The 21,698-nt window shown below is 44.3% G+C and overlaps 1 protein-coding gene across 1 annotated transcript; it reads right to left on the bottom strand.

Annotated features, from left to right (window-relative positions):
- Window positions 1–843: 843 nt before the first annotated feature.
- DYNLL1 (dynein light chain LC8-type 1) lies at window positions 844–3,187 on the bottom strand. Its single transcript, XM_055321802.1, has 3 exons — window positions 3,048–3,187; window positions 2,711–2,848; window positions 844–1,173 (listed from the first exon to the last, which is right to left on the bottom strand). Exons 2-3 carry the CDS (start codon window positions 2,840–2,842, stop codon window positions 1,036–1,038), a joined length of 270 nt encoding a protein of 89 aa, XP_055177777.1. The 5' UTR covers window positions 2,843–2,848; window positions 3,048–3,187; the 3' UTR covers window positions 844–1,035.
- Window positions 3,188–21,698: the final 18,511 nt, after the last annotated feature.

The following is a 21,698-nucleotide window of genomic DNA, read 5'->3' on the forward strand; positions in this document are numbered from 1 at the left end:
TATAAAAGCCAAGTCTGCTATATTTGCTTTTCTTCATAGAGAAGACTTAAGTCTTCTTAAAATTGATAGCAGGAAACCTTTAACGAAGATTACTTATCCACAGCTTTAATTGGGTCTTTTAATGAAAGGTTCAATTCACACTTTATTGTTAATGGGGGTTTCTAAGCACAGCTAGTTAAAGCATGGCACCACAAGCTTACACGTTTAAATTCCTGCAAAGACTTTATTGGAATCACACGGAGGGCTGCTGCTCAAAAACTTTCATTTTCCCTTTTAAGACCACTTTTAATCTTTGTCCTTTTGGGAAAAGCAGGAAAAGGGGGCAGGTGCAGACAACCTAGAGCCCAGCAAACTTCTCATTAGCTCAACTTTGTTTTGGCTTATTTTATAGCCATAAAAAGCTTTTGTAAAGTTCTACATATTCATCAGTACTACCTGAGGCCCAAAAGTCCAGAACATTCTACAGCATCTTTTAACAAAACAAGCACTTAAGGATAGTATTTATCAGATTAATAAGATTTAATCCAAAGGTTTCTCTGCCATGCATTTCTCAACATGCACTTCTGAGCGGTATGCTTCCATGCACGGACAGCTGCAGGAGGGGAGATTAAGGACTCGAGCACTATGAATAGGCTAGTCTATTATATCCGACGGAAACTCACTGCAAGGCCTGAAACCCAGTAACCTGCTCAAGATCAAGTGATAGGCCATTTTCAACCTTGGATGTGAATAAATCGTAACTAACACACACTTCTCCAACAGATTTATTTGGAAAGGAATGGATTTTGAGGAGAAAAAACATGGGGCAGAGGTATGGAATAGAAAATAAATACAAATGTAAGCTGTTTTTCTAATTGTTTTATAACCACAACAAATTCGTACAGAGAATGCCCTGTACAAAACAACACAATAAAGGTTCAAAGATCGAGGTGTTCCCCTAGGCAAGGCTGAAGATTTCAGTCTCTGGTATTTGGAATTTAGGCTGCAGTCCTTGGTTTTGGATGGATCACTGGGTGTGTGACACAGTCCATGCTTTTAACCAGATTTGAACAGAAGAATGGCCACTTGGCCCAGGTAGAAGTAGATGAAGTGTTTGGTTTCATGTGTCACATAACTACCGAAGTTCCTCCCCACGATGCAGTGCCAGGTGGGGTTGTACTTCTTGTCAAACTCCTGGTTGGGGGAGAGAAGAGGAAAGAAAAAGAATACTAGAATTTCAGTGCTAAACCAGAGGTCAGAGTTTGCCTCCTAGATAAGCAGAGCCTGTAGGGGTAAGAAAGGAGGAACGTTAGCATCTGCAAATTCTTAGCATGAAAGAATGTTCCTCAGCTCCAAGTCGCCTACATAGTGCATTAATGCACACATACTTGCAGTCTGAGCTAAGCTGAGAATGGGGGCTGGGGAGGTAAAAGGCAGAAAGGGCAGCCTCAAAGACAGGGCACTTTGTTATCATGGTAATTTCACCTTCATAGCTCCTATGGTAGCTCAATAATTGACAGTAGGTGATAATAGTTCTAGTTTATCACGTTATGTGTAAACAGAAAATTATCCTACTGTAGGTCGCGCACCACAAAATCCAAAATGGTAAATATTTAGCCCAAAGTACCCCATTCCTTAACTGCATGCCAATATCACTAAAAACAAAAGGGCAAAGCCTCAATCAGCATCTAAACCACTGTGGATCAAAATTTAAAGGGCACAAGATACCCTGGAATCCACTGTTCCTACAAAAAGAATGCTAGAAGCAGAATCTGAGAGCCACCAGGTCAGATTCTATCCTTAATTATAATTTCAATAGCCCTCTCTTCCACATCTAACCTAATGGTGCTAATCTATCACCTGGTACACAAGCATAGCAAATTGCAGGAACTTTCCCTATTTCCTCAGCCAAAGGCACCCTGAGAACTAGAACACCTGTGATAATTTCTTCACTAGGTGACTAGGGCAGGGGCTAAAGCTAATCTTTATATAATTCTTACAATTCTCTGTGAGGAGTTACACAAAAGTCGGCTCTCCTATTGTATGCAGCACGAACATCTTTTACATCTACTGGAATCGGAATAACATTCTTACAAGCTAGAGAAACCCACTGCTGCATTTGTCAAAAAAGGTGTTTCTGTTCCATCTGAAGTCTTTCATCTCCCCATTCTCAACTGGGAACCCTCCCACGGCTTAGGCTGCCAGCTTCCTTCCCTTCCAGAAAACACAGCTCGGAGAAATTGGCAGTCCTGCCAGCTTTCTACAGACTGCCATTTACCAAGCCCTCACCCCAGCCCCCTAACCACCACTACCACCCACTTTCCCTCAACTGCCGACTAACGAAGGCTGGCAAGATCTCTCTCTGGCCCGGCTGGAAACACCTACGCAGCCCCCACCCCCAACACCCAGATGGATCCTCCGCGCAGGAATCATGCAGAAGAAGGGGGAACCGCTGCTCCCTGATCCTAGAAACCGTTGCTAGGTGGCGCTTTCCCCCTGCGGAGCTAGGTAATAAAAAAACTTCAGGCGCAGAGGGTCTGGTCTGCTCATCAGGAGCGCAAAATTCATCTGCGTCCTTTCTGGAAACCTCTACACGAGAGCTACCCTGCGTGCCTCCAAGGATGTCTGCCAAACGCTCTGGGGACGCAGGATCGGAAAGAAGGGCTAAGTTGTGACTCGCCCCGGCTGTGCGCAAACGGCCCGAGCCCCCCCACCCTCGACCTGTTCTCACCTTCTTAATATGGGCCGCAATGTCCTTCTCTATGTTATATTTCTCCAACGCCTGAGTCGCACACTCCACCGAGTCTTGTTGCATCTCCTCCGACATATCGGCGTTTTTGATCACCGCCTTTCGGTCGCACATGGTTACCTGGGGGGCGAGGCCCGGGCAAGGTGTGAGGAGTTGTGGTGTAAGCTGCGCCCGCAAGGTGCCAGCTCCCCCAGCCCGCTCCTCCCGCCCCCCGCCCCATTTCTCAGAAAGCGCGGGCCGCGCGGACCGAACGGCGGGACAAGTCCAGCGGGGGAAGTAACCAGGCAGCGAAGGCCCCCGCAGCCCCCGAGTCTCTCACCGAGGAGCAGGGGGCGGCCAACTGCAACGGTCTCCTGGGGGAGGGGCTGGCGACGCTCAGACCCGGCTGGAGCTACGGTCGCTACCGAAGCCGTGGCGCATCTAAGGAGCCCCACGCCAGCCGCCGCCGCCTAGTGCCTAGGCCCCGCCCTGCTCCTGCCAACCCCGCCCCCCTCGGCATGTCCCCATTGGCTTTACGCAGCCCCCACGACTCTCCCATTGGTCCATGGACTCAATGGCTCCCTCAGGATCTTTCTCCTGCATTTTGTTGCAGACCACAATGCATTTCTCGCGGCGTCGGTTGCCCCGGCAATGGGCAGCACGCGGTGAGGCCCACACACCCCGAAGGTGGAGCTGGGCGGGGTCGCGAGGACCACCCGGAGACTGGAGGGGTTGGAGGCTACTTTGTGCCCACGCCAAGAGAAGTGCCTCCCAGTTTTCGAAAGTTATCCCAGGGTGTGTTCTCGAATATATGGGGGAGTGGGTGCCCTACGTACCCCCCACCTGCACCCCGGGTCCAAAGGATTTAGGGATTCTGACTGATAATTCCTTCCAGGGAAGGGTTATCTCTGAAGCAGGGCCGGCCTTATCGTCGAGTGACCAGGGCCTTGGTAGAAGAGGGGCCCCAGGGCTTGGTTTAATGCTCAGCATTCTTATTCTTGAAATTCTTAATTTTTTTTTTTTTTTTTTTTTTTTTACAAAAGACCCCACATTTTCATTTTGCATTGGGTCCCGCAAATTATGTAGCCGGTCTTCTTGGGGGGAAGGAATGGGGGAGGCTTGTCCTTACCCTGCTGGGCAACTAAGACTTCTCTAAGGGGCCAGGGTTACATCTGGGTGGATTTGGGAGTTCTGATCTCGGGTGTGTGTGTATGTGTCCAGGGTGGGGCTTCTTGCTGCCACGATGAGGCAGTCTTTCCAATGTGGGAGTTTCTTGGTTGGGGATTTATCTCTAGGGTGGAAGTACCCTAATGGATAGAAAGGCATCCCTCAGAAGTATTTTCCTCTAGCTTTAGGAGACTTAACCACTAAGCGGTTAAAAAAACTAGGTCTTGGGGACGCCTCAGTAGCTCTGGTTGAGCGTCTGCCTTTGGCTCAGGGTGTGATCCTGGGGCCCCCGGGATTGGGTCCAGCATCAGTCTCCCCGTGAGGAGCCTGCTTCTCCCTCTGCCTATGTCTCTGCCTCTCTCTGTGTGTCTCTCATGAATAAATAAAATCTTTTAAAAAGCTAGGTCTTGGAAAGTTGGGGAGCAGGGTCAGAACAGGATTTAAATCCCAGCAGTGTCATTTACTAGCACTTTGAATCTCAGTTTACTTATCCGTGAAGGGGATATGAAGGGAACAGATGCTTTTGAAGTTCCTCAGCGCAATGTGTGACATGTAGTTAAGTGCTCAATGCATTTTATGGAAAACTATCAGCTTATGGAACTGTCCTAAGAGTCACAGCAAGATTTTGACCAACTCTAAAATGCCTACAATGTATGTTTGCACTTTAATAACAAACTACCAAATTCATCATGCAAATAGAAGCCTTCTGTTTACATTTCTGCATTTTCCTTCTTGACCACTTACTCTCATTAACCCAGAGCCCCTTACAATGATGGGACCAGACAGGCACACAACTCCAAAGAGAAACAGAAGGGAATAGTGAGAAGAACCTTGGGTACAACATAAACACATCAATTAAATAAAATGAAGAAGCTTTTCCCAGTTCCAGGTTTCCAGTGCAGGGATTACAAGTTTCAGGAGTTAAAACAGTTCTGTATGATGTATGGAGGAAGAAGTTGGGTTGGTGACAGGGGTGAGGCTGGGTTAGTGCTTCTACCTGACTTGGGTGTATGATTCAGAGCTGTGGAATCTCCTTACAAGGCCAGAGCCTGAATTTTTCTTGGGGGCCTTTACTTTTCATGAATATATTTTTATATTTACTTTTTTAAGAAAAGATGTATCTATTTGAGAGAGAAAGAGCCCAGGGTTCTGGAGTAGGAGGGATGGGGGCAGGGAGGAAGAGGAAGAGGAAATCTCTATCTCATAACCCTGAGATGTTGACCTGAGCCAAAACTGAGTCAGACGCTCAACTGACTGAGCTACCCAGGTGCCCCTACATTTACTTTTCATATATATATTTTTCAAATATATATATATATTGGGATGCCTGGGTAGCTCAGCGATTGAGTGACTGCCTTTGGCTCAGGGCGTGATCCCGGAGTTCCAGGATCAAGTCCCACATCGGGCTCCCTGCATAGAGCCTGCTTCTCCCTCTGCCTGTGTCTCTGCCTCTCTCTCTCTCTCCTCTCTCTCTCTCTCTCTCTCTCTCTGTCTCTCATGAATAAATAAATCTTAAAACAAAACATATATATATATATATATATATATATATATATTTGATCTATGGCTTGCCCAGCTTCTCCTTGTTTGAACAGAAGGAGTGAAGAAAGTATATGCCTTAATAAGAATAGCAGATGTTTATTGAGTGGTTGTTTACCACCAAGTGCTTTTATTCACTCAGTTACTCCTCACAACAGCTGGGCCTGGGACCCTTTCCTCCCGTCTCCCTTTTGGCATAGCTGTGTGCTTATTTAGATTTCAGCTCAAATGCCACCTTCCCTGACCTCCCATTTCTACTTGTCACTACCGCCACCCTTCAGTGACTTTCTGCAACATTTATATTTCCACTGTACTTGCTTCATTTATTCCTTCAGAAGAATTATCTCATATATTTATTTGCTTGGTTATTGTCTCTCTGTCCCTATCTTGTTCACTACTGCGACTTTCAGCATCTAATTCAGTGTCTGCATTGAATCTGTATTATGCATTGAATTAAAATTACCAGGTCTTATATCCCCATTTAACAGATTAGGAAACTGACTTTCTCAAGGTCACATTGTTTTTTTTTGTTTTTTTTTTTTTAAGATTTTATTTATTTATTCATGAGAGACACAGAGAGAGAGGCAGAGACACAGGCAAAGGGAGAAGCAGGCTCCCTGCAGGGCGCCCAATTTGGGACTTGACCGGGGACCCCAGGGTCATGCCCTGAGTAGAAGGCAGAAGCTCAACCGCTGAGCCACCCAGGTGCCCCTCAAAGTCACATTGTTAATAAATAATAAGTTCCAGGTCTGGATGATTTAAAAATCCATTTTTTAAAATTCATTTGTGAGAGAGCGCATATGAGAGCATTAAGAGGGTAACGCCAGAGGAAGGAGAGGCAGACTTCCCGCTGAGCAGTGAGGCCAACTTAGGCTCAATCGTGGGACTCCAGGATCATGACCTGAATAAAATCTTTAAAAAAGGGGGGGGGGGGGCAGCCCGGGTGGCTCAACGGTTTAGCGCCCCCTTCAGCCCAGGGCGTGATCCTGGAGACCTGGGATCGAGTCCCATGTCGGGCTCCCTGCATGGAGCCTGCTTCTCCCTCTGCCTGTCTCTGCCTCTCTCTCTCTCCTCTCTGTGTATTCTCATGAATAAATAAATAAAATCTTAAAAAAAAAAAAGGATCATGACCTGAGCCAAAGGCATATGCTTAACCAACTGAATCATCCAAGTGCCCCTAAAATCCATCCTCTTAACTTCAGTATTAACATATTTAGCTAAGTTGACAGTCTGCCTTTTTCTTATTTATAACTTTGGAGAAAAGGAGTTTGAATGGGATGATGTTGGGATGCCGGGTGGTGTGGTCGGTTAAATATGGACTCGGTTTCGGCTACAATCATGAGATCTCTGTGCTTGTGCAGAGTCTGTTTGGGACTGTCTCTCCTTTTCCCTCTGCCCCTCTCCCCCTACTCATGCTCTCTCTCTCTCTCTCTCTCTCTCTCTCTTTCTCTCAAATAAATAAAATCTTTAAAAAAATAATTTTTTTAAAAATTTAAGATTTTATTTATTTATTTTGAGAGAGAGAGAGAGAGCATGAGCAGGGGGAGGGGCAGAGGGAGAGAAGAGAATCTCAAGCAGACTCCACGCTGAGCCTGACACAGGGCTTGATACCAGTACCCTGAGATCACCACCTGAGCCAAAACCAAGAGTTGGACACTTAACCGACCGTGCAACCCAGGTGCACTAGAAAAGCCCCTTTAAAGGTGCCATGCAGATGTTGCCATTTGGGAATGCTGAGCCAATGTTGCTAAATCTTCTGATTTTCAAGAGGGATGAGACATCTGGATTCTTTTTGAGAGAAATACCACTTTTAAATGTTAGTCATAAATTGATTTTTAAAAATACAGTGCAGAGTGCCTGGGTAGCTCAGTCAGTTGGGCATCTGCCTTTGGCTCAGGTCCTGATTCTGGGGTCCTGAGATGGAGCCCCACATCGGGCTCCCTACTCGGTGGGGAGCCTGCTCTCCCTCTCCCTTTGCCACTACCTCCTGCTTCTGCTCTCTTAGTGAAATGAATAAAATCTTTAAAATAAAATACAGTGTAGTCTAGATATGGCCTATGGTACTCTCATCCAGCTGAATACTCTCTTTTGGCAACCAGATGACATACTCAGAGAAGATCTAGTATAAAAAAAGATACTATACATATATGTATATTATATATGTATATATACATATCCATTTGATCTTTGTCTAGAGTTTCCTGACACAGAGTTCTAAATAGCCTTGGAATTTTCTGAGTGATAAGAGCATCTTTTGTTAATTCATAATGAGCTTCTATTAACCACTGATACCACAGTTTATGCCAATGAGGTGACTGTTTTGCAGGAGGGGGCTGGATAACTTGACATATCTAGGTAGCTAGTCACCAGAGGAATCAACCTTGTGATTAGAAGTTTAAAACTTTCCACCCCCTTTCCCAGACATCTCTCCCTCCTTGACCCTCCCTACCTCCTCACCTTTTGGGAGGCGAGAGGGACTGGAGATTAAATCCAATCTCCAGTGGCCATGCCTATGTAATGAGATCGCCATAAAAACTCCCAAACCATGAAGTGTTGTGAGGGTGGCACCCCTGGTGGTGGTGGGAGGGCGTGGGAACTCTGTACCACCACTCCCTTTTGCATCTCTTCCATTTGGCTGTTCCTCAGTTGTCCTTTATAATAAATATATAATTGTAAGTAGAGTATTTCTTGAATTCTGTGAGTTGTTCTATACAATTATCAAACCTCAGGAGGCCAACATGGGAACCCCCAAATTTTTAGTCAGCTGGGCAAAGTGAAGGCAGCCTGGGAACCTCATTTGCAGGGACATCTGAAGTGGGGGCAGTCTTTAAAATATATATATTTATTTATGGGGGGGAGGGGCAGAGAGAATCCCAAGCAGATGCCACTCTGAGTGCAGAGCCTAACGTGGGGCTTGATCTCACAACCCCACGATCACAACCTGAGCCAAAAACAAGAGCTGCCAACTCAACTCGCTGTGCCACCCAGGTGGTCCTAAAGTGGAGGCAATCTTATGAGACTGAGCCCATAGCCACTGGGGTCTGTGCTAATGCTGGGAATCAGTGATAGCATTGAATTGAATTGTTGGACACCCAGGCAGCCCCGATGGCACAGCAGTTTAGCACTGCCTGCAGCCCGGGGTTTGATCCTGGGGACCCTGAATCGAGTCCCACGTCAGGCTCCCTGCATGGAGCCTGCTTCTGCCTGTGCCTCTGCACCCCCCCCCCGTGTCTCTATGAATAAATAAAATAAAATCTTAAAAAAAAAAGAATTATTGGACACCCAGTTGATGCTGGGAGAATTGAAGAATTTGTATGGAAAAATAAGTATTTGCTATTGGGGGGAAAATAGTGATGGAAATGTTATCAGAAAAATAACACTACAGAAGGAAAAGGACCTCATGAATACACAGTGAGTTAGTTATGGAGCCTGGTCTGACTCCAAATCTGGTACTCTATCACATTGGACAGACTGGCTTATCGTCAGGTGCCAGGGATTTTATACTTTCTAGGAGTGAAATAGAGTGTGGTCTGTGCTTGCTAATTGGCACATAATGTTTGCTGAATGAATGCTGAATAAATGAATGGATATAGCACCAAAATGCCTACACTTCAAGCTGTGGAAAGACAATATCTGGTGTAGTTCTGATTGGCAGCAAGGAGGGGACAACTCATCATAGACACCAGGGGATTTCCCTGGGAAGGGGAGAAACTGGAGACTCAACCACATTCTTGGTTGATGAGAACCATCTAATCAGATTTAGAAAACCCCAGAATAGGTCATTTTCAGGGTCCTCTGGAAGCTCAGATGACACTGGAGCAAATGCAGTATGACTTCACCAAGTAGAAACCCCTGAGAAGTTTCCTAAATCATCTTCATGATTTTTGCTATACCAGCACCCTACCTCTACTACTATTCAATATTTTTCTTTAATTACACTCTATTTTTAAAAAATAAGTATATATTTTTAAAATATTTATTATTCATGAGAGACACAGAGAAAGAGAGGCAGAGACACAGGCAGAAGGACGAGAAGCAGGCTCCATGAAAGGAGCCCAATAGAGGACTCGATCCCAGGACTCCGGGATCACGCTCTGAGCCAAAGACAGACGCTCAATCACTGAGCCACCCAGGTGCCCCAAAATAAGTATTTTTTAAAAAGGCAAATGTATGGGCACTGAGTCCAGCATCAGTCTCCCCATGAGGAGCCTGCTTCTCCCTCTGCCCATGTCTCTGACTCTCTCTGTGTCTCTCATGAGTAAATAAATAAAATCCAAAAAAAAAAAAAGGCAAATGCATAAATGGGAAGCCAGTCTCATTTATCATAAATGGAAGGTAATTATAAAACATGAATAGATATTAGAATATAAAACATTTTGTCCTCATATTGCTAAACCAATCTTGGAGACCATTAGTGATATGGTCCGCAATTTTGGAAATGCCACCCTAAGAGGAGGGTTTTTTTGTTTTTGTTTTTGTTTTTTTATTTATGATAGTCACAGAGAGAGAGAGGCAGAGACACAGGCGGAGGGAGAAGCAGGCTCCATGCACCGGGAGCCCGACGTGGGATTCGATCCCGGGTCTCCAGGATCGCGACCTGGGCCAAAGGCAGGCGCCAAACCGCTGCGCCACCCAGGGATCCCGAGGAGGGTTTTTAAAGGGGGTCCATGGATGAGTTTTACAAGCCCCCTAGAATTATGCATAAAATGTGTGTTGGCTCACAGGCATTTTTCCAAAGAGAGGATCTATAGCTTCCATCAGATGTACAAAGGAGTTTAACTCAACATACATAAAGAACAATTGCCCTAGAATAACTCAAACTCCTGGAATGAAGAGCCCAAGCCCACTTGAATTGGCCCACCTGGAGTTCCATAGCCTCATGTATCTGGGCAACTAACTTTATTCCACTCAAGCTACTAAATTTGCTTGAAAAATCTTCTAAGCCTGAAAAATATGCATTTTCTTTTTCTTTTTTTTCTTTCTTTTTTTTTTTTTTTTTAAGATTCATCCATTTATTTTAGAGAGCATGTGTGCTGGGGGAGGGGCAGAAGGAGAGAGAGAAGAAGAGACGCTGACTCCTCACCAAGCACGGACCCTGTGTGGTCGAGAGGGGCTCAATTTCATGATCTAGGCTGAGATAAGAGTTGGATGCTCAATTGAGCCACCCAGGTGCCCCAGGTTCCTGACTTTTAAATGGAGATAATACCTTCATCATAAGATGGTGGAATGGATTATATTAAATAATGCATCTAAAGACCTAACCAAGGTCCAAAAAGATTGTAACTATTGCTGTTATGTATTGAGAACTTACTATATACCAGGCATTTGGGACACATTGTCTCATTGTCTCATTGACTTCTCGCAATTCTATGGGGTGGATATCAAGAACTGCTGGTCTCTCCATTACACAGATGAGGAAAATAAGGTTCAGAGATGTGAAGTCCCTTGCCTAAAGTTATACTGTTCAGAAATGACAAAGCTGGGCTGACTCCGCAGTCACATAAAGTAGATGGAACCTCTGAACTGCCCATTTCCCCAGACAAAGACAGATGATGCATGTTCCTGGAAACTGTAAATATCCCTAGCTCCTGGCAGAAGCTCCCTACAAATATGTTGGATGAATGGATGGATGGATATTTCAAACAAATTCAATATTGCTTCCTCTCACACTTGACCCTAAACCGGTCCTTGACCGTCTTGATCTTCCCTGGACAAACTACCTCTGTATTTAAGCCACTACACTTTCCCAGAGCCATCAGAAAGCCCCTTGAGATTGTTCATAAACAGGCAGAGGGATTCCTTGCAGAGCTTGGAGCTCCACCCGCCTACAAACAGGCTAGAAAGACCACAGCCTGCTCCATCTTTACTTACCACTGGTCTAAGATTACACTGTTCCCAGCCCTGTCCACCAATCACTTTTCAAGGCTTTTCTGGGATCTCCAGCCCTTTCTTGGACCAGTTCTGTCACCAACCCAGCAGCCCTAGTCTCCCTTACCTGAAAGGATATGTGAGATGTGACCTTGCAGCTCCCATAATTGATTCAAGGACTGCTGCCCAGAAAGGATGGGCTCCATGGAAGAGTGCATAAAGCCTGAGTCTGAATCCAGAAGCAGCCTGGGGCTGGCAGGGGAACCTGAGCCTTAGAGCCAAGTACTGTACTGCAGTGCAGAGAGCATGAGACCAGACAGGCTAAGACAACTCAGGGAAGAAAAATCTCCTCTCTGGCCAATAGCCAAGCCTTGACTGAGTGGACAGACCTCTCTGAAGGCTCACCGCTCAACCTCCTGTCCATGGAGGCAGCAGATAAATTTAGGCACACCCAGAGAGGCCTAGTTGCACCCTCAACTTCCAACTAGTGGGCAGAGCAACTTCCAACGCAGAGCAGAGGCTAAAAGTACAGACTTTGAGGCCAGGTGGACTTAGTTATGCATCCTGACTCTATCCCTACTAAGGTGTGTAACCATAGATAATTGAACCCACCTCTCTGAGCTTCAGTTTTCTTATTTGTAAAATGGGGATTGTAATAGCTCTCATTTCTCGGGGACAATTTGTAAATTGAGATGGTGCTTGTAAAGTATACACTGCAAGAGTTGGCACATAGCAAAAGTCAATGATGCCAGCTACCAATTATTATTAATGTTACACTAAACCAGGATTTTTCCACCTTGGCACTAACATTTTGGACCAGAAAGTTTTTTGTTGGGGGGGCTATTCTGTGCATTGAAGGATGTTCTCAGCATCTACAGTCTCTACCTACTAGATGCCAATTGCATTTCATTCCCAACTGTCAACCAAAAATGTCTGCAGACAGCACCAAATGTCCTCTGAAGGGTAAAATGGCCCCAATTGAGAACTACTTCTGTAAACAATCTAGACTGAGTCCAAGTGTCACAAATGCCACGTCACAGCCCCATGAAAAGACCACAAGGCAGGAAGGCCTACTATGGATGAAAGGATGGGAAATCCAATAATTACAGAACAGGTTCCCTCCAGCATGTAGTAAGAAGTAGGACCTATTATTTGCTCTGGGAGATAACAGCCCCCTCTGACTCACCAGTGACTTCAGTGTCACTTTCTAATTATATCCAAAAGTGGCCCCCAGTTAAATCTCAATTATTTTAAGGCCCAGACAGAAGGACAAGTAGTGGGTATTTGATTTCTGGCATCTGCGTTCTTTTTCATTGACAGGGAGAAAACTCGACTCTCTAGAACAAAGAGTTCATTTGGAACTTCCTTCCTGACTGCTGATTTTTGAGAGAAAACTAGGTGTCCGTCATTGTTCTGGGTGAAGGTTTATGATATTGTGACTTATAATGAGAAATAGATATATCTGATCTTCATCCAGGTTCCTGGCTCAGAGCTCCCTAAAACTTGGAATTTCCTGAAAATGGTAACATCTCTTTTTTCTCTTTAAGTACATCTCAGCTATTGTATCATTTTATTTGTAAATGTTTGTGTCTCAGGGCAGCATCTTTTGTCATAACATTTGGTCTTTAGTTTCAGTTCCTCAAATGGGTGAAATGGGTGAATTGGGTGTTTTATTATCATAACAGGTCCTTCTCTACTACGTTTATGTTAAGGTTCATGTTAATAAAGTGACTTTTGGAAAGTACCTAAGGATAGGAATTGATTGCAAGTGGAGCCAACCATTAGAGGGTTGGAACTTTCAGCCCAACCTCTGACCTCCAAGGGAGGGATGAGGGGCTGGAGGTTGAGTTCAATAATGCCAATGATTTAATCAATCATTCCTACATTTTGAGGCCTCCTAAAAACTAAAAAGAGAGGGTTTGGAGAGCTTCTGGGTTGGTGAACATGTGGAGATGCAGAAAGGCTGGCATGCTGGGAAAGGGCATGGAAGCTCTGACCCCTCTCTTCATACTTTGCCCTTTGTGTCTCTTTCATCTGGCTGTACCTGAGTTATATCCTTTCCTAATAAACTGGTGATTCCATAAATGTTTTTCTGAGTTCTGTGAGTTGCTGTAGCAAATTAATCAAACCCAAGAAGAGGGTCATGGAAACCTCTGATTTATAGCCAGTTAAGTTAGAAGCACAGGTAACAAAAAAAAAAAAAGAGAGAGAGAGAGAGAGAGAGAGAGAGAGAGAGAAGACAATGATGAAGTAGTAGTAGCACAGGTAACGTGGGCTTGTGACTGGCTTCTGCTGTGGGATGGGTGGGGCAGTCTTACAGGACCAAGCCCTTAACCTGTGGATTCTAATGCTATCTTCCAGTAGATAGTTTCAGAATTTAACTGAATTGTAGGACACCCAGGTGGTGTTCAGAGAACTGCTTGTTGGTGTGATATAGTATATATAGTAATTGGTGGCCAGAACTCTAGTAGGAATGTACAAGAGGGTTGCCTGGGTGGCCCAATCAGTTAAGTATCTGACTCTAGATTTCAGCTCAGGTCATGATCTCAGGGTCACTAAATGGAGCCTCCAAATCAGGCTCCATGCTGGGTGTGGCACCTGCTTAAGAGTCTTTCTCTTCCCTTGCTTCTGCCACTCCCCCCCAATCCTGCTCATGCTTATGCACACATGTGTGTTCTCTCTCTCTAATAAAATACATTTTTAAAAAGGAATGTACAAGAGAACAAAATGAGCAAAATGCCTTCTTCTTGGAACCTACATTCTAACAGGAGAATAAAGATAATAAATAAGCAAAAATATGTCATACTCTGATAAGTGCAATGAATAAAAATAAAATAGAAAAAGAGAACCCATGGTAATAGGATGAGGAGTATTGTTCTAAATAGAGATTTCTGGGAAAGACTGTCTGAGGAGGTGACATTTGAGCCAAGATTTGATGACCTGACTACTGGGTGGAGGATAGAGTATGGAGAAGCCATTGGAAGCAGAGAGGCCAGGTAGAGGCTATTGCATCAGATGGCTTGAACCAGGCAGAGGTAGGAAGAGAGGTGGTTGGATATTAGATATATTCTGAGGGTGGAGCTGACAGATTTGTTTATTAATTGTGTGAAAGGTGTGAGAGAAGAGAGTTGTCGAGCATGACTTCAAGACTTGTGGCCTGAACAATGAGAAGAATAGACTGGGCTGGGGAAGGCTGGCCAAAACAGAAATAAAAAGTTGTTTTGGCCATTTTAACTTTAAGATGCCTATTAGAAACATTACAAGTGGAGGTATCAAATAAGTAGTTGGATATATGAGTTCTGGGACGAGGTCCAGGCTAGTGCTATAATCTGGGGAGTCATCAGCTTATAAGTGACATTTAAAGCCATGAGACTGGATGAGATCACCATGGAGGGAGGAGTATGTGAAGATGGAAGAGGTAATGCTTATTCAGCTAGCAATTCTCTGAGCTTTTAACATGGGCCAGGCCCTAAGGTAGGTGCAAGGTACAGATATGTATATCCCTAGCACCTGCCCAAGAGATGCTCCATTACTTATTTAATTTTTCCTGTCTAAGTGCTTTGGCCACTTAGAGGATAGACATTGGGAGTTCCTGCCCTACCTCTTAGTCACTTGTTTTGTTTTTTTTTTTTCAGCAGATACCTATTGAGCACCTAGTTGTACAAGGTTCCCATCTAGGCACTAGGGTCATGAAAGGAAGTAAGTGAGATATGGCTCCATTGTAATGATGTTTACATTTTGTATGTGGAGGAGGTGGGGACTGAACAAGATGCATATGATGATGTGATTACAGTTGTGACAAATCCAATGACCAGTAGGCCAGTATAAGAGCTGCTAATGAGGGCAGTGCCCTAGCCTGGCTTTCCTTGGAAGTCACATTTGGGGAGCAATCTAAAGGAACAGAATCTTGCAGAATGGGATAGGCAGAAGATTCTCAGGTGAAAGGAATAGCACAAAGGTCTCAAGGCTTGAAGGAGGTTGACAGCTGAAGGAAGGCCAACTTGGCTACAGAGAAGTGATCTAGGGGAGTGGGAGAAATGAAGCTGGAATTGGGTGGGGAGGCAACAGCCAGACCTTCAAGGTCTTGTAAGCCTCGCTAAGATATATGGACTCTGTCCTGAGGCCACCATTGGCCCTGAAAGGCTGTAGGTGGGGGCACACGTGATCAGAGGGTCACTGAAAAGACCAGGGCAGGGGGACCAATGTGGCAGCCAGATCACCACTGAGGAAGTATTTGTTGCTCCTTTGCCTCAGTCTCTTGTTTACTCCATTTTAGACATCTGTTTGCAAAGCTCCAGTTCTCTCCAGGGCAGGAAAGGATGTCCTGTCTCAGAAAAGTAGAATTTGGGATCCCTGGGTGGCACAGTGGTTTGGCGCCTGCCTTTGGCCCAGGGAGCGATCCTGGAGACCCGGGATTGAATCCCACGTCGGGCTCCCGGTGCGTGGAGCCTGCTTCTCCCTCCGCCTATGTCTCTGCCTCTCTCTCTCTGTGACTATCATAAATAAATAAAAATTAAAAAAAAAGAAAAGTAGAATTTTAGGTGCCCCCAAACTTGACATCTGGGGATCTCAAAGCCAGAGCTTAAAGCTGGACATAAAAGTCTATTTCTTCTAATCTTCTAGTCTATTTTATGGTGGTGCAAAAGTGATACACATTCAGTTGAAACTAACTTTGAATTTTGATTTTGGATCTTTTCCTGGGCTGGCAATATGTGGTACTATATACTCTTGTGCTGCTGGGCAGTGGCAGCCAGCCACAGCTCACAGTCAGCCATGCAATCGCAAGGGTAAAAATCTGATACATTTACAGCCATTCTGCCTCTCACTTTCAGTACAGTGTTCAATAAATTACATGAGCTAGTCAACACTTTATTATAAAATAGGGTTTGTGTTAGATGATTTTACCCAACGATAAGCTAATGTAAGTGTTCTCAGTACTTTTAAGATAGGCGAGGCCAAGCTATGATTTTCAGTAGGTTAGGCATATTAAATACATTTCTGACTTATTATATTTTCAACTTATGATGGGTTTATTGGAATCAAACCCATCAAAAGTCAAAGAAGATCTGTATTTCATTAAGCAGAGGTGCCTGGTTGTTCTGGCAGAGCTTCTGTGACTGTGACTATTTTCTATAGGAGTTCATATAAATTAGGAATCCTAGATTTACGGGCCTTTTACCACCAAGCTATAAAGTAAAATAATTAATTAGTGCAGCTAGCTGCACTCAGACTGTTCTCAGTCTCAATGTCACAGCCATCACAGGTGTGAAATATAGAATTTTTAACCAGTTTTCTTTCCATTTTTTGTTAAAAATTATAAAAATAATAAATGGGCAAAGTAAAAGATACAGAAGAACACTAAGAATTAAATTATAACTATTAACTGTATAGAAAGGACCATTGTTAACACCATCATTTTTCTATGCATATGTATATATATCAATATTCATATATCTATCACACTGTAATTATTTTTGTTACATGCTTTTACATGTCCTTAAAAGCCTTCTGCAAAAAAAGAAAAAAAGCCTTCTGCAACATAATTTTTCTTTTTTTTTAAGATTTTATTTACTTATTTGAGAGAGAGAGCGCACACAAGGCGGGGAGGGGCAGAGGGAGAGGGAGAAGCAGACTCCCCACTGAGCAGGGAGCCAGACACGGTGCTTCACCCCAGGATCCCAGGATCATGACCTGAGCCAAAGGGAAACACTTAACTGACTGAGCCACCCAGGCGCCTTCCACATAATTTTTCAATAGCTTCTTAATAGTCCATCCGTAACTATTTTCCATCCATAACTTTTTGAAACAATCCCTTATCATTGGACACTTGGGTTGTTTCCAATTCTTCAGTATTCTAACAACGTTTTGTTCTGATGAACACCCTTCAAAGTTAAAAATAATCTGTTTTATTCTACTTTCAGAAGTAATAGGTACTCATTGTATAAAAGTCAAACACTGCAGCAATTTAGAATCTGGAAAAGAACGTTCCTGGTAATCTTACAACTCAAAGATAACAACTGTTAAAATTAGATTTTTTAAATGCATAAAACAGTTTTTTTTCTTTCTTTTTACCAAAATGGGATGATTCTGAGTTTTCCATGTCACGACATATAAATTTGCTTCATTCTTTTAATAAGCTTCCTTACATTCCTACCACCACCGCTACCCACCCACGCACATGTATATGCACACAGCCTCCTCTCCAGGTACCAGGCATGAACCATGAGTTCTCCTACCTAAGGCCATCTTCCTTGGCCCTGAGTCCATCTCCTCTCACTTCTGTGATTGCCAGTATGCCAAATCCTGCATCATTAATTTCCCCCATCTACTGGATTATTCCCATTAGTGTACAAACATCTTGCCACGCTCTTCATCTTTAACAAATGCTTTCCTGGGATGCCTGGGTGGCTCAGCGGTTGAGCGTCTGCCTTTGGCTCAGGGCATGGTCCCAGTCTTGGGATCAAGTCCCACATCAGGCTCCCTGGGAGGAGCCTGCCTCTTCCTCTGTCTATGTCTCTGCCTCTCTGTGTCTCTCATGAATAAATAAATAAAATCTTTAAAAAAAAATGCTTTCCTTAACTATACACTCTCCTCCAGCTATCACCCCATTCAGCTTTCCTCCAAAGAGTTGCCTATATGGTTAATGCCCCCTTATCCGTGGAGGATGTGTCCCAAGATGCCCAGTGAATGTCTGAAACCACAGGTAATACAGAATCCTAGATATATACTGGTTTTCCCATACAGAGATACCTATGGTAAAGTTTAATTTATGAATCAGGCACAGTATGAAATTAACAACAGTAACTATACTAACAATCAGTAATTAACAATTAATAATTTATGATAGACCAATTATAACTGTAGAACAATTACAGAACTGTTGTAAAAGTCCTGTGAATAGGATCTCTCTCTCAAAATATCTTATTGTACTGAATTCCCCCTTCTTGTGATGATATGAGATGAGAAAATGCCTATGTGGTGAGATTAAGTGAGGTGAATAGTAGGCATTGTGACATAATATTAGGTTACTATTGACCTTCCGAGGATAGTCGGAGGATCATCTGCTTCGACACTGAAGCTGGAACTGGGGAAAGTGAAACCGTTGATAAAGGAGAGGACCACTATCTCAATATCTGTGATTCAGAACTATGAGAAATGAATTTTGGTTGTTTATAAGCCACACAGTCAGTGGTATTTTGATATAGCAGCCCGAAAGGACAGGGACACAGCCCATTATCCATTGTCTTCTCAATTCAGAGCACCAAAACAGCTTATCAAGGTGACCAATGACCGCTGTGTGCTCAATCCAGTGACTTTCATTGATACGCTTATCACAATTTGCTTTCTTCCCTTCTGAAACTCATTCTTTGCTAGGGTTCCAGGACACCCAGGACTCTCACAGTTCTCCTATCTCCCTGGGTCCTCCTCCTTAACTTCATCTGCTTGTTCCACCTCTTCTCCTCTATCTCTGAAGGAAGGAGTGTCCCAGGTCTCACTTTTGGCCACTTCTCATAGTCCCTGTTCTCATGGCTCTAAAAACCATCTCCATTCTCAGGACTCCTGTTTGAGTCTGCTTGGGCTGCTATAACAGAACACCATAGATCAGATGGTTTGTAAACAACCAAAATTCCTTTCCACAGTTCTGGAGGTCCGAGATCAGGATGCTGACATGGTTGGGTTCTGACAAGTAGCCCCTGCAAAGATTAAGGCAGGGTCCACTTCCTGGTTTATACCTGGCTGTCTTCTCTCTGTGTCCTCACATGACAGAAGGAGCAGGGGAGCTTTCTGAGGTCTCTCTCTCTCTCTCTCTTTTTTTTTTAAGATTTAATTTATTTATTCCTGAGAGACAGAGAGAGAGAGAGAGAGAGACACAGACACAGGAAGAGGCAGGCTCCATTCCATGCAGGGAGCCTGACGTGGGACTCTATCCCAGGTCTCCAGGACTACACCCTGGGCTGAAGGCAACGCTAAACCACTGAGCCACCTGGGCTGCCCTCTGAGGTCTCTTTTTATAAGAGCTCTATTTCTAGTCATAAGAGTTCTACTCTTATGGCCTAATACTTCCCCAATACTTTTAAAATATTTTATTTATTCATGAGACACACACACACACACACACACACACACACACACACACACAGAGGGAGGCAGAGACACAGGCAGAGGGAGAAACAGGCTCCATACAGGGAACCTGACACGGGACTCAATCCCAGGACTCCAGGATCATGCCCTGGGCCAATGGCAGGTGCTAAACTGCTAAGCCACCCAGGTGTCCCCTCAATACTCCCAATCTAACAGACTCAGGGGCAGGCAGATTTCAACATATGAATTTTGGGGATACATAAACATTAGATCTGCTGGAAAACCCAAATTTGTAGTCAGCCAGAAAACAACTGTGGGTACAGTGGGAACTCCATTTGTGGCCCTTGCCAAAGTAAGGATATCTTGCAGGATTGAGTCCTTAACCTGTAGGGTACTGCACTAACTCTGGGTAGCATCAGAAGAATTGAATTGGGGTGCCTGGGTGGCTCAATCAGGTAAGCATCTGATTTTGGTCAAGTCATGATCTTGGGATCAGGCTCTGCACTCAGCAGGGACCCTGCTTGTCCCTTTCCCTCTCCCTTTGTCTCTCCCTGTACTTGTGCACTCTCTCTCTCTCTCTCTCAAATAAAGAAATAAAATCTTTATTTTTAAAGAATATTTTATTTATTCATGAGAGACACAGAGAGAGGCAGAGACACAGGTCTCCAGGATCATGCCCTGAGCTGAAGGCAGAGGCCCAACCTCTGAGCCACCCAGGCGTCCCAAAATAAAATCTTTTTTAAAAAAGAATTGAGGGATCCCTGGGTGGTGCAGTGGTTTAGTGCCTGCCTTTGGCCCAGGGCGCAATCCTGGAGACCCGGGAGTGAATCCCACATCGGGCTCCCGGTGCGTGGAGCCTGCTTCTCCCTCTGCCTATGTCTCTGCCTCTCTCTCTCTCTCTCTCTCTCTCTGTGACTATCATAAATAAATAAAAATTAAAAAAAAAGAATTGTTGGACAGAGAGTTGGTGTTGGAGAATTGGAGAATTGATAAGGAAAAATGACACTGTCCAAAACGAGAGAGAGAGACATCAGAGGAAGTCATTGGTTATTGGTTATTGGTTATTAGCACAGTGCTAGATATATCTTCAACAGATATAAAAATTATAAGCCACAAATAGAAAAAAGAAAAGAAAAAAATGTGTGAATAAATGGAAAGTGACATCAAGGTTCTTCTGGGTGGGAAGGCCAAATATAGCAATAATGACAAAATTTTCCACATGTAAATTTATAGGTTTAATACCATTCCAATTAAAATACCAACAAGATGTACAGAAGTTGATAGAAGGATGCCAGATTATGCTTAGACAAATCACAGGGTGCCTAGATGGCTCAGTTGGCTAAGTGTCTGACTCTTGATTTCAGTTCAGGTCATGATCTCAGGGTTATGAGACTGAGCCCTGGGGAAGGCTGGGTGTGGAGCTTGCTTAAGATTCTCTCTGTCTGGGCTGCCTGGGTGGCTAAGTTGGTTAAACGTCTGCCTGTGGCTCAGGTCGTGATCCCAGCGTCCCAGGATCCAGTCCCACATCAGGCTCCCTGCTCAGTGGGGAGTCTGCTTCTCCTGCTCTCTCTCTGCTCCTCCTCAACCCAGTCTTGTATGCTCTCTTTCAAATAAATGAATAAAATCTTAAAAAAAAAAAAAAGATTCTCTCTGTCCTGAGGCATCTGAGTGGCTCAGTTGGTTAGGTGTCTGACTCATTACTTTGGTTCAGATTATGATCTCATGGGTCCTGAGATCAAGCCCCTGCCCTGTGTGGGGCTCTGTGCTCAGCAGCTAGTCTCCTTGAAATTCTCTCTCTCTGGGATCCCTGGGTGGCACGGCGGTTTGGCGCCTGCCTTTGGCCCAGGGCGCGATCCTGGAGACTCAGGATCAAATCCCACATCGGGTTCCCGGTGCATGGAGCCTGCTTCTCCCTCTGCCTGTGTCTCTACCTCTCTCTCTCTGTGTGTGTATAACTATCATAAATAAAAAAAAAAAAAAAAAGAAATTCTCTCCCTCTCCTCCTGCCTCTCCCCCACCCACACTCTCTCAATAAATAAATAAATAAATAAATAAATAAATAAATAAATAAATAACATCTTTAAGAAAAAAAAGATTCTCTTTCTCCTTCTCCCTCTGACCCCACCCCCCAAAAGACTTTGTAAATTGGCACCACAACTAAGCCTTTCAGAAGTACATATTTGGAGGAAAGTTCTAGACGAGGGTCCCACAGTTCTTGCTACCACTGAACACCAACTCACCAAGTCAGGGACCTGAAGGCCATGGAGGGTTTGGCCAAGCAAAAGACTGGGGAGGCAGAAGTGGAGAAATCAATGTTCCAAGAAGTAGCCCCTGC

The sequence above is a fragment of the Nyctereutes procyonoides genome, unplaced genomic scaffold (genome assembly GCF_905146905.1).
Source record: "Nyctereutes procyonoides isolate TBG_1078 unplaced genomic scaffold, NYPRO_anot_genome, whole genome shotgun sequence".
NCBI lineage: Eukaryota > Metazoa > Chordata > Mammalia > Carnivora > Canidae > Nyctereutes > Nyctereutes procyonoides.

What these genes read in the sequence shown, in the direction of transcription:
- DYNLL1 (XM_055321802.1), bottom strand. Translation starts at nt 2,842, where the DNA reads ATGTGCGACCGAAAGGCGGTGATCAAAAACGCCGATATGTCGGAGGAG. An exon ending in TTGCGGCCCATATTAAGAAG is followed by an intron (nt 1,174 to 2,710) that starts GTGAGAACAGGT and finishes TCCCCCAACCAG; the next exon opens with GAGTTTGACAAGAAGTACAA.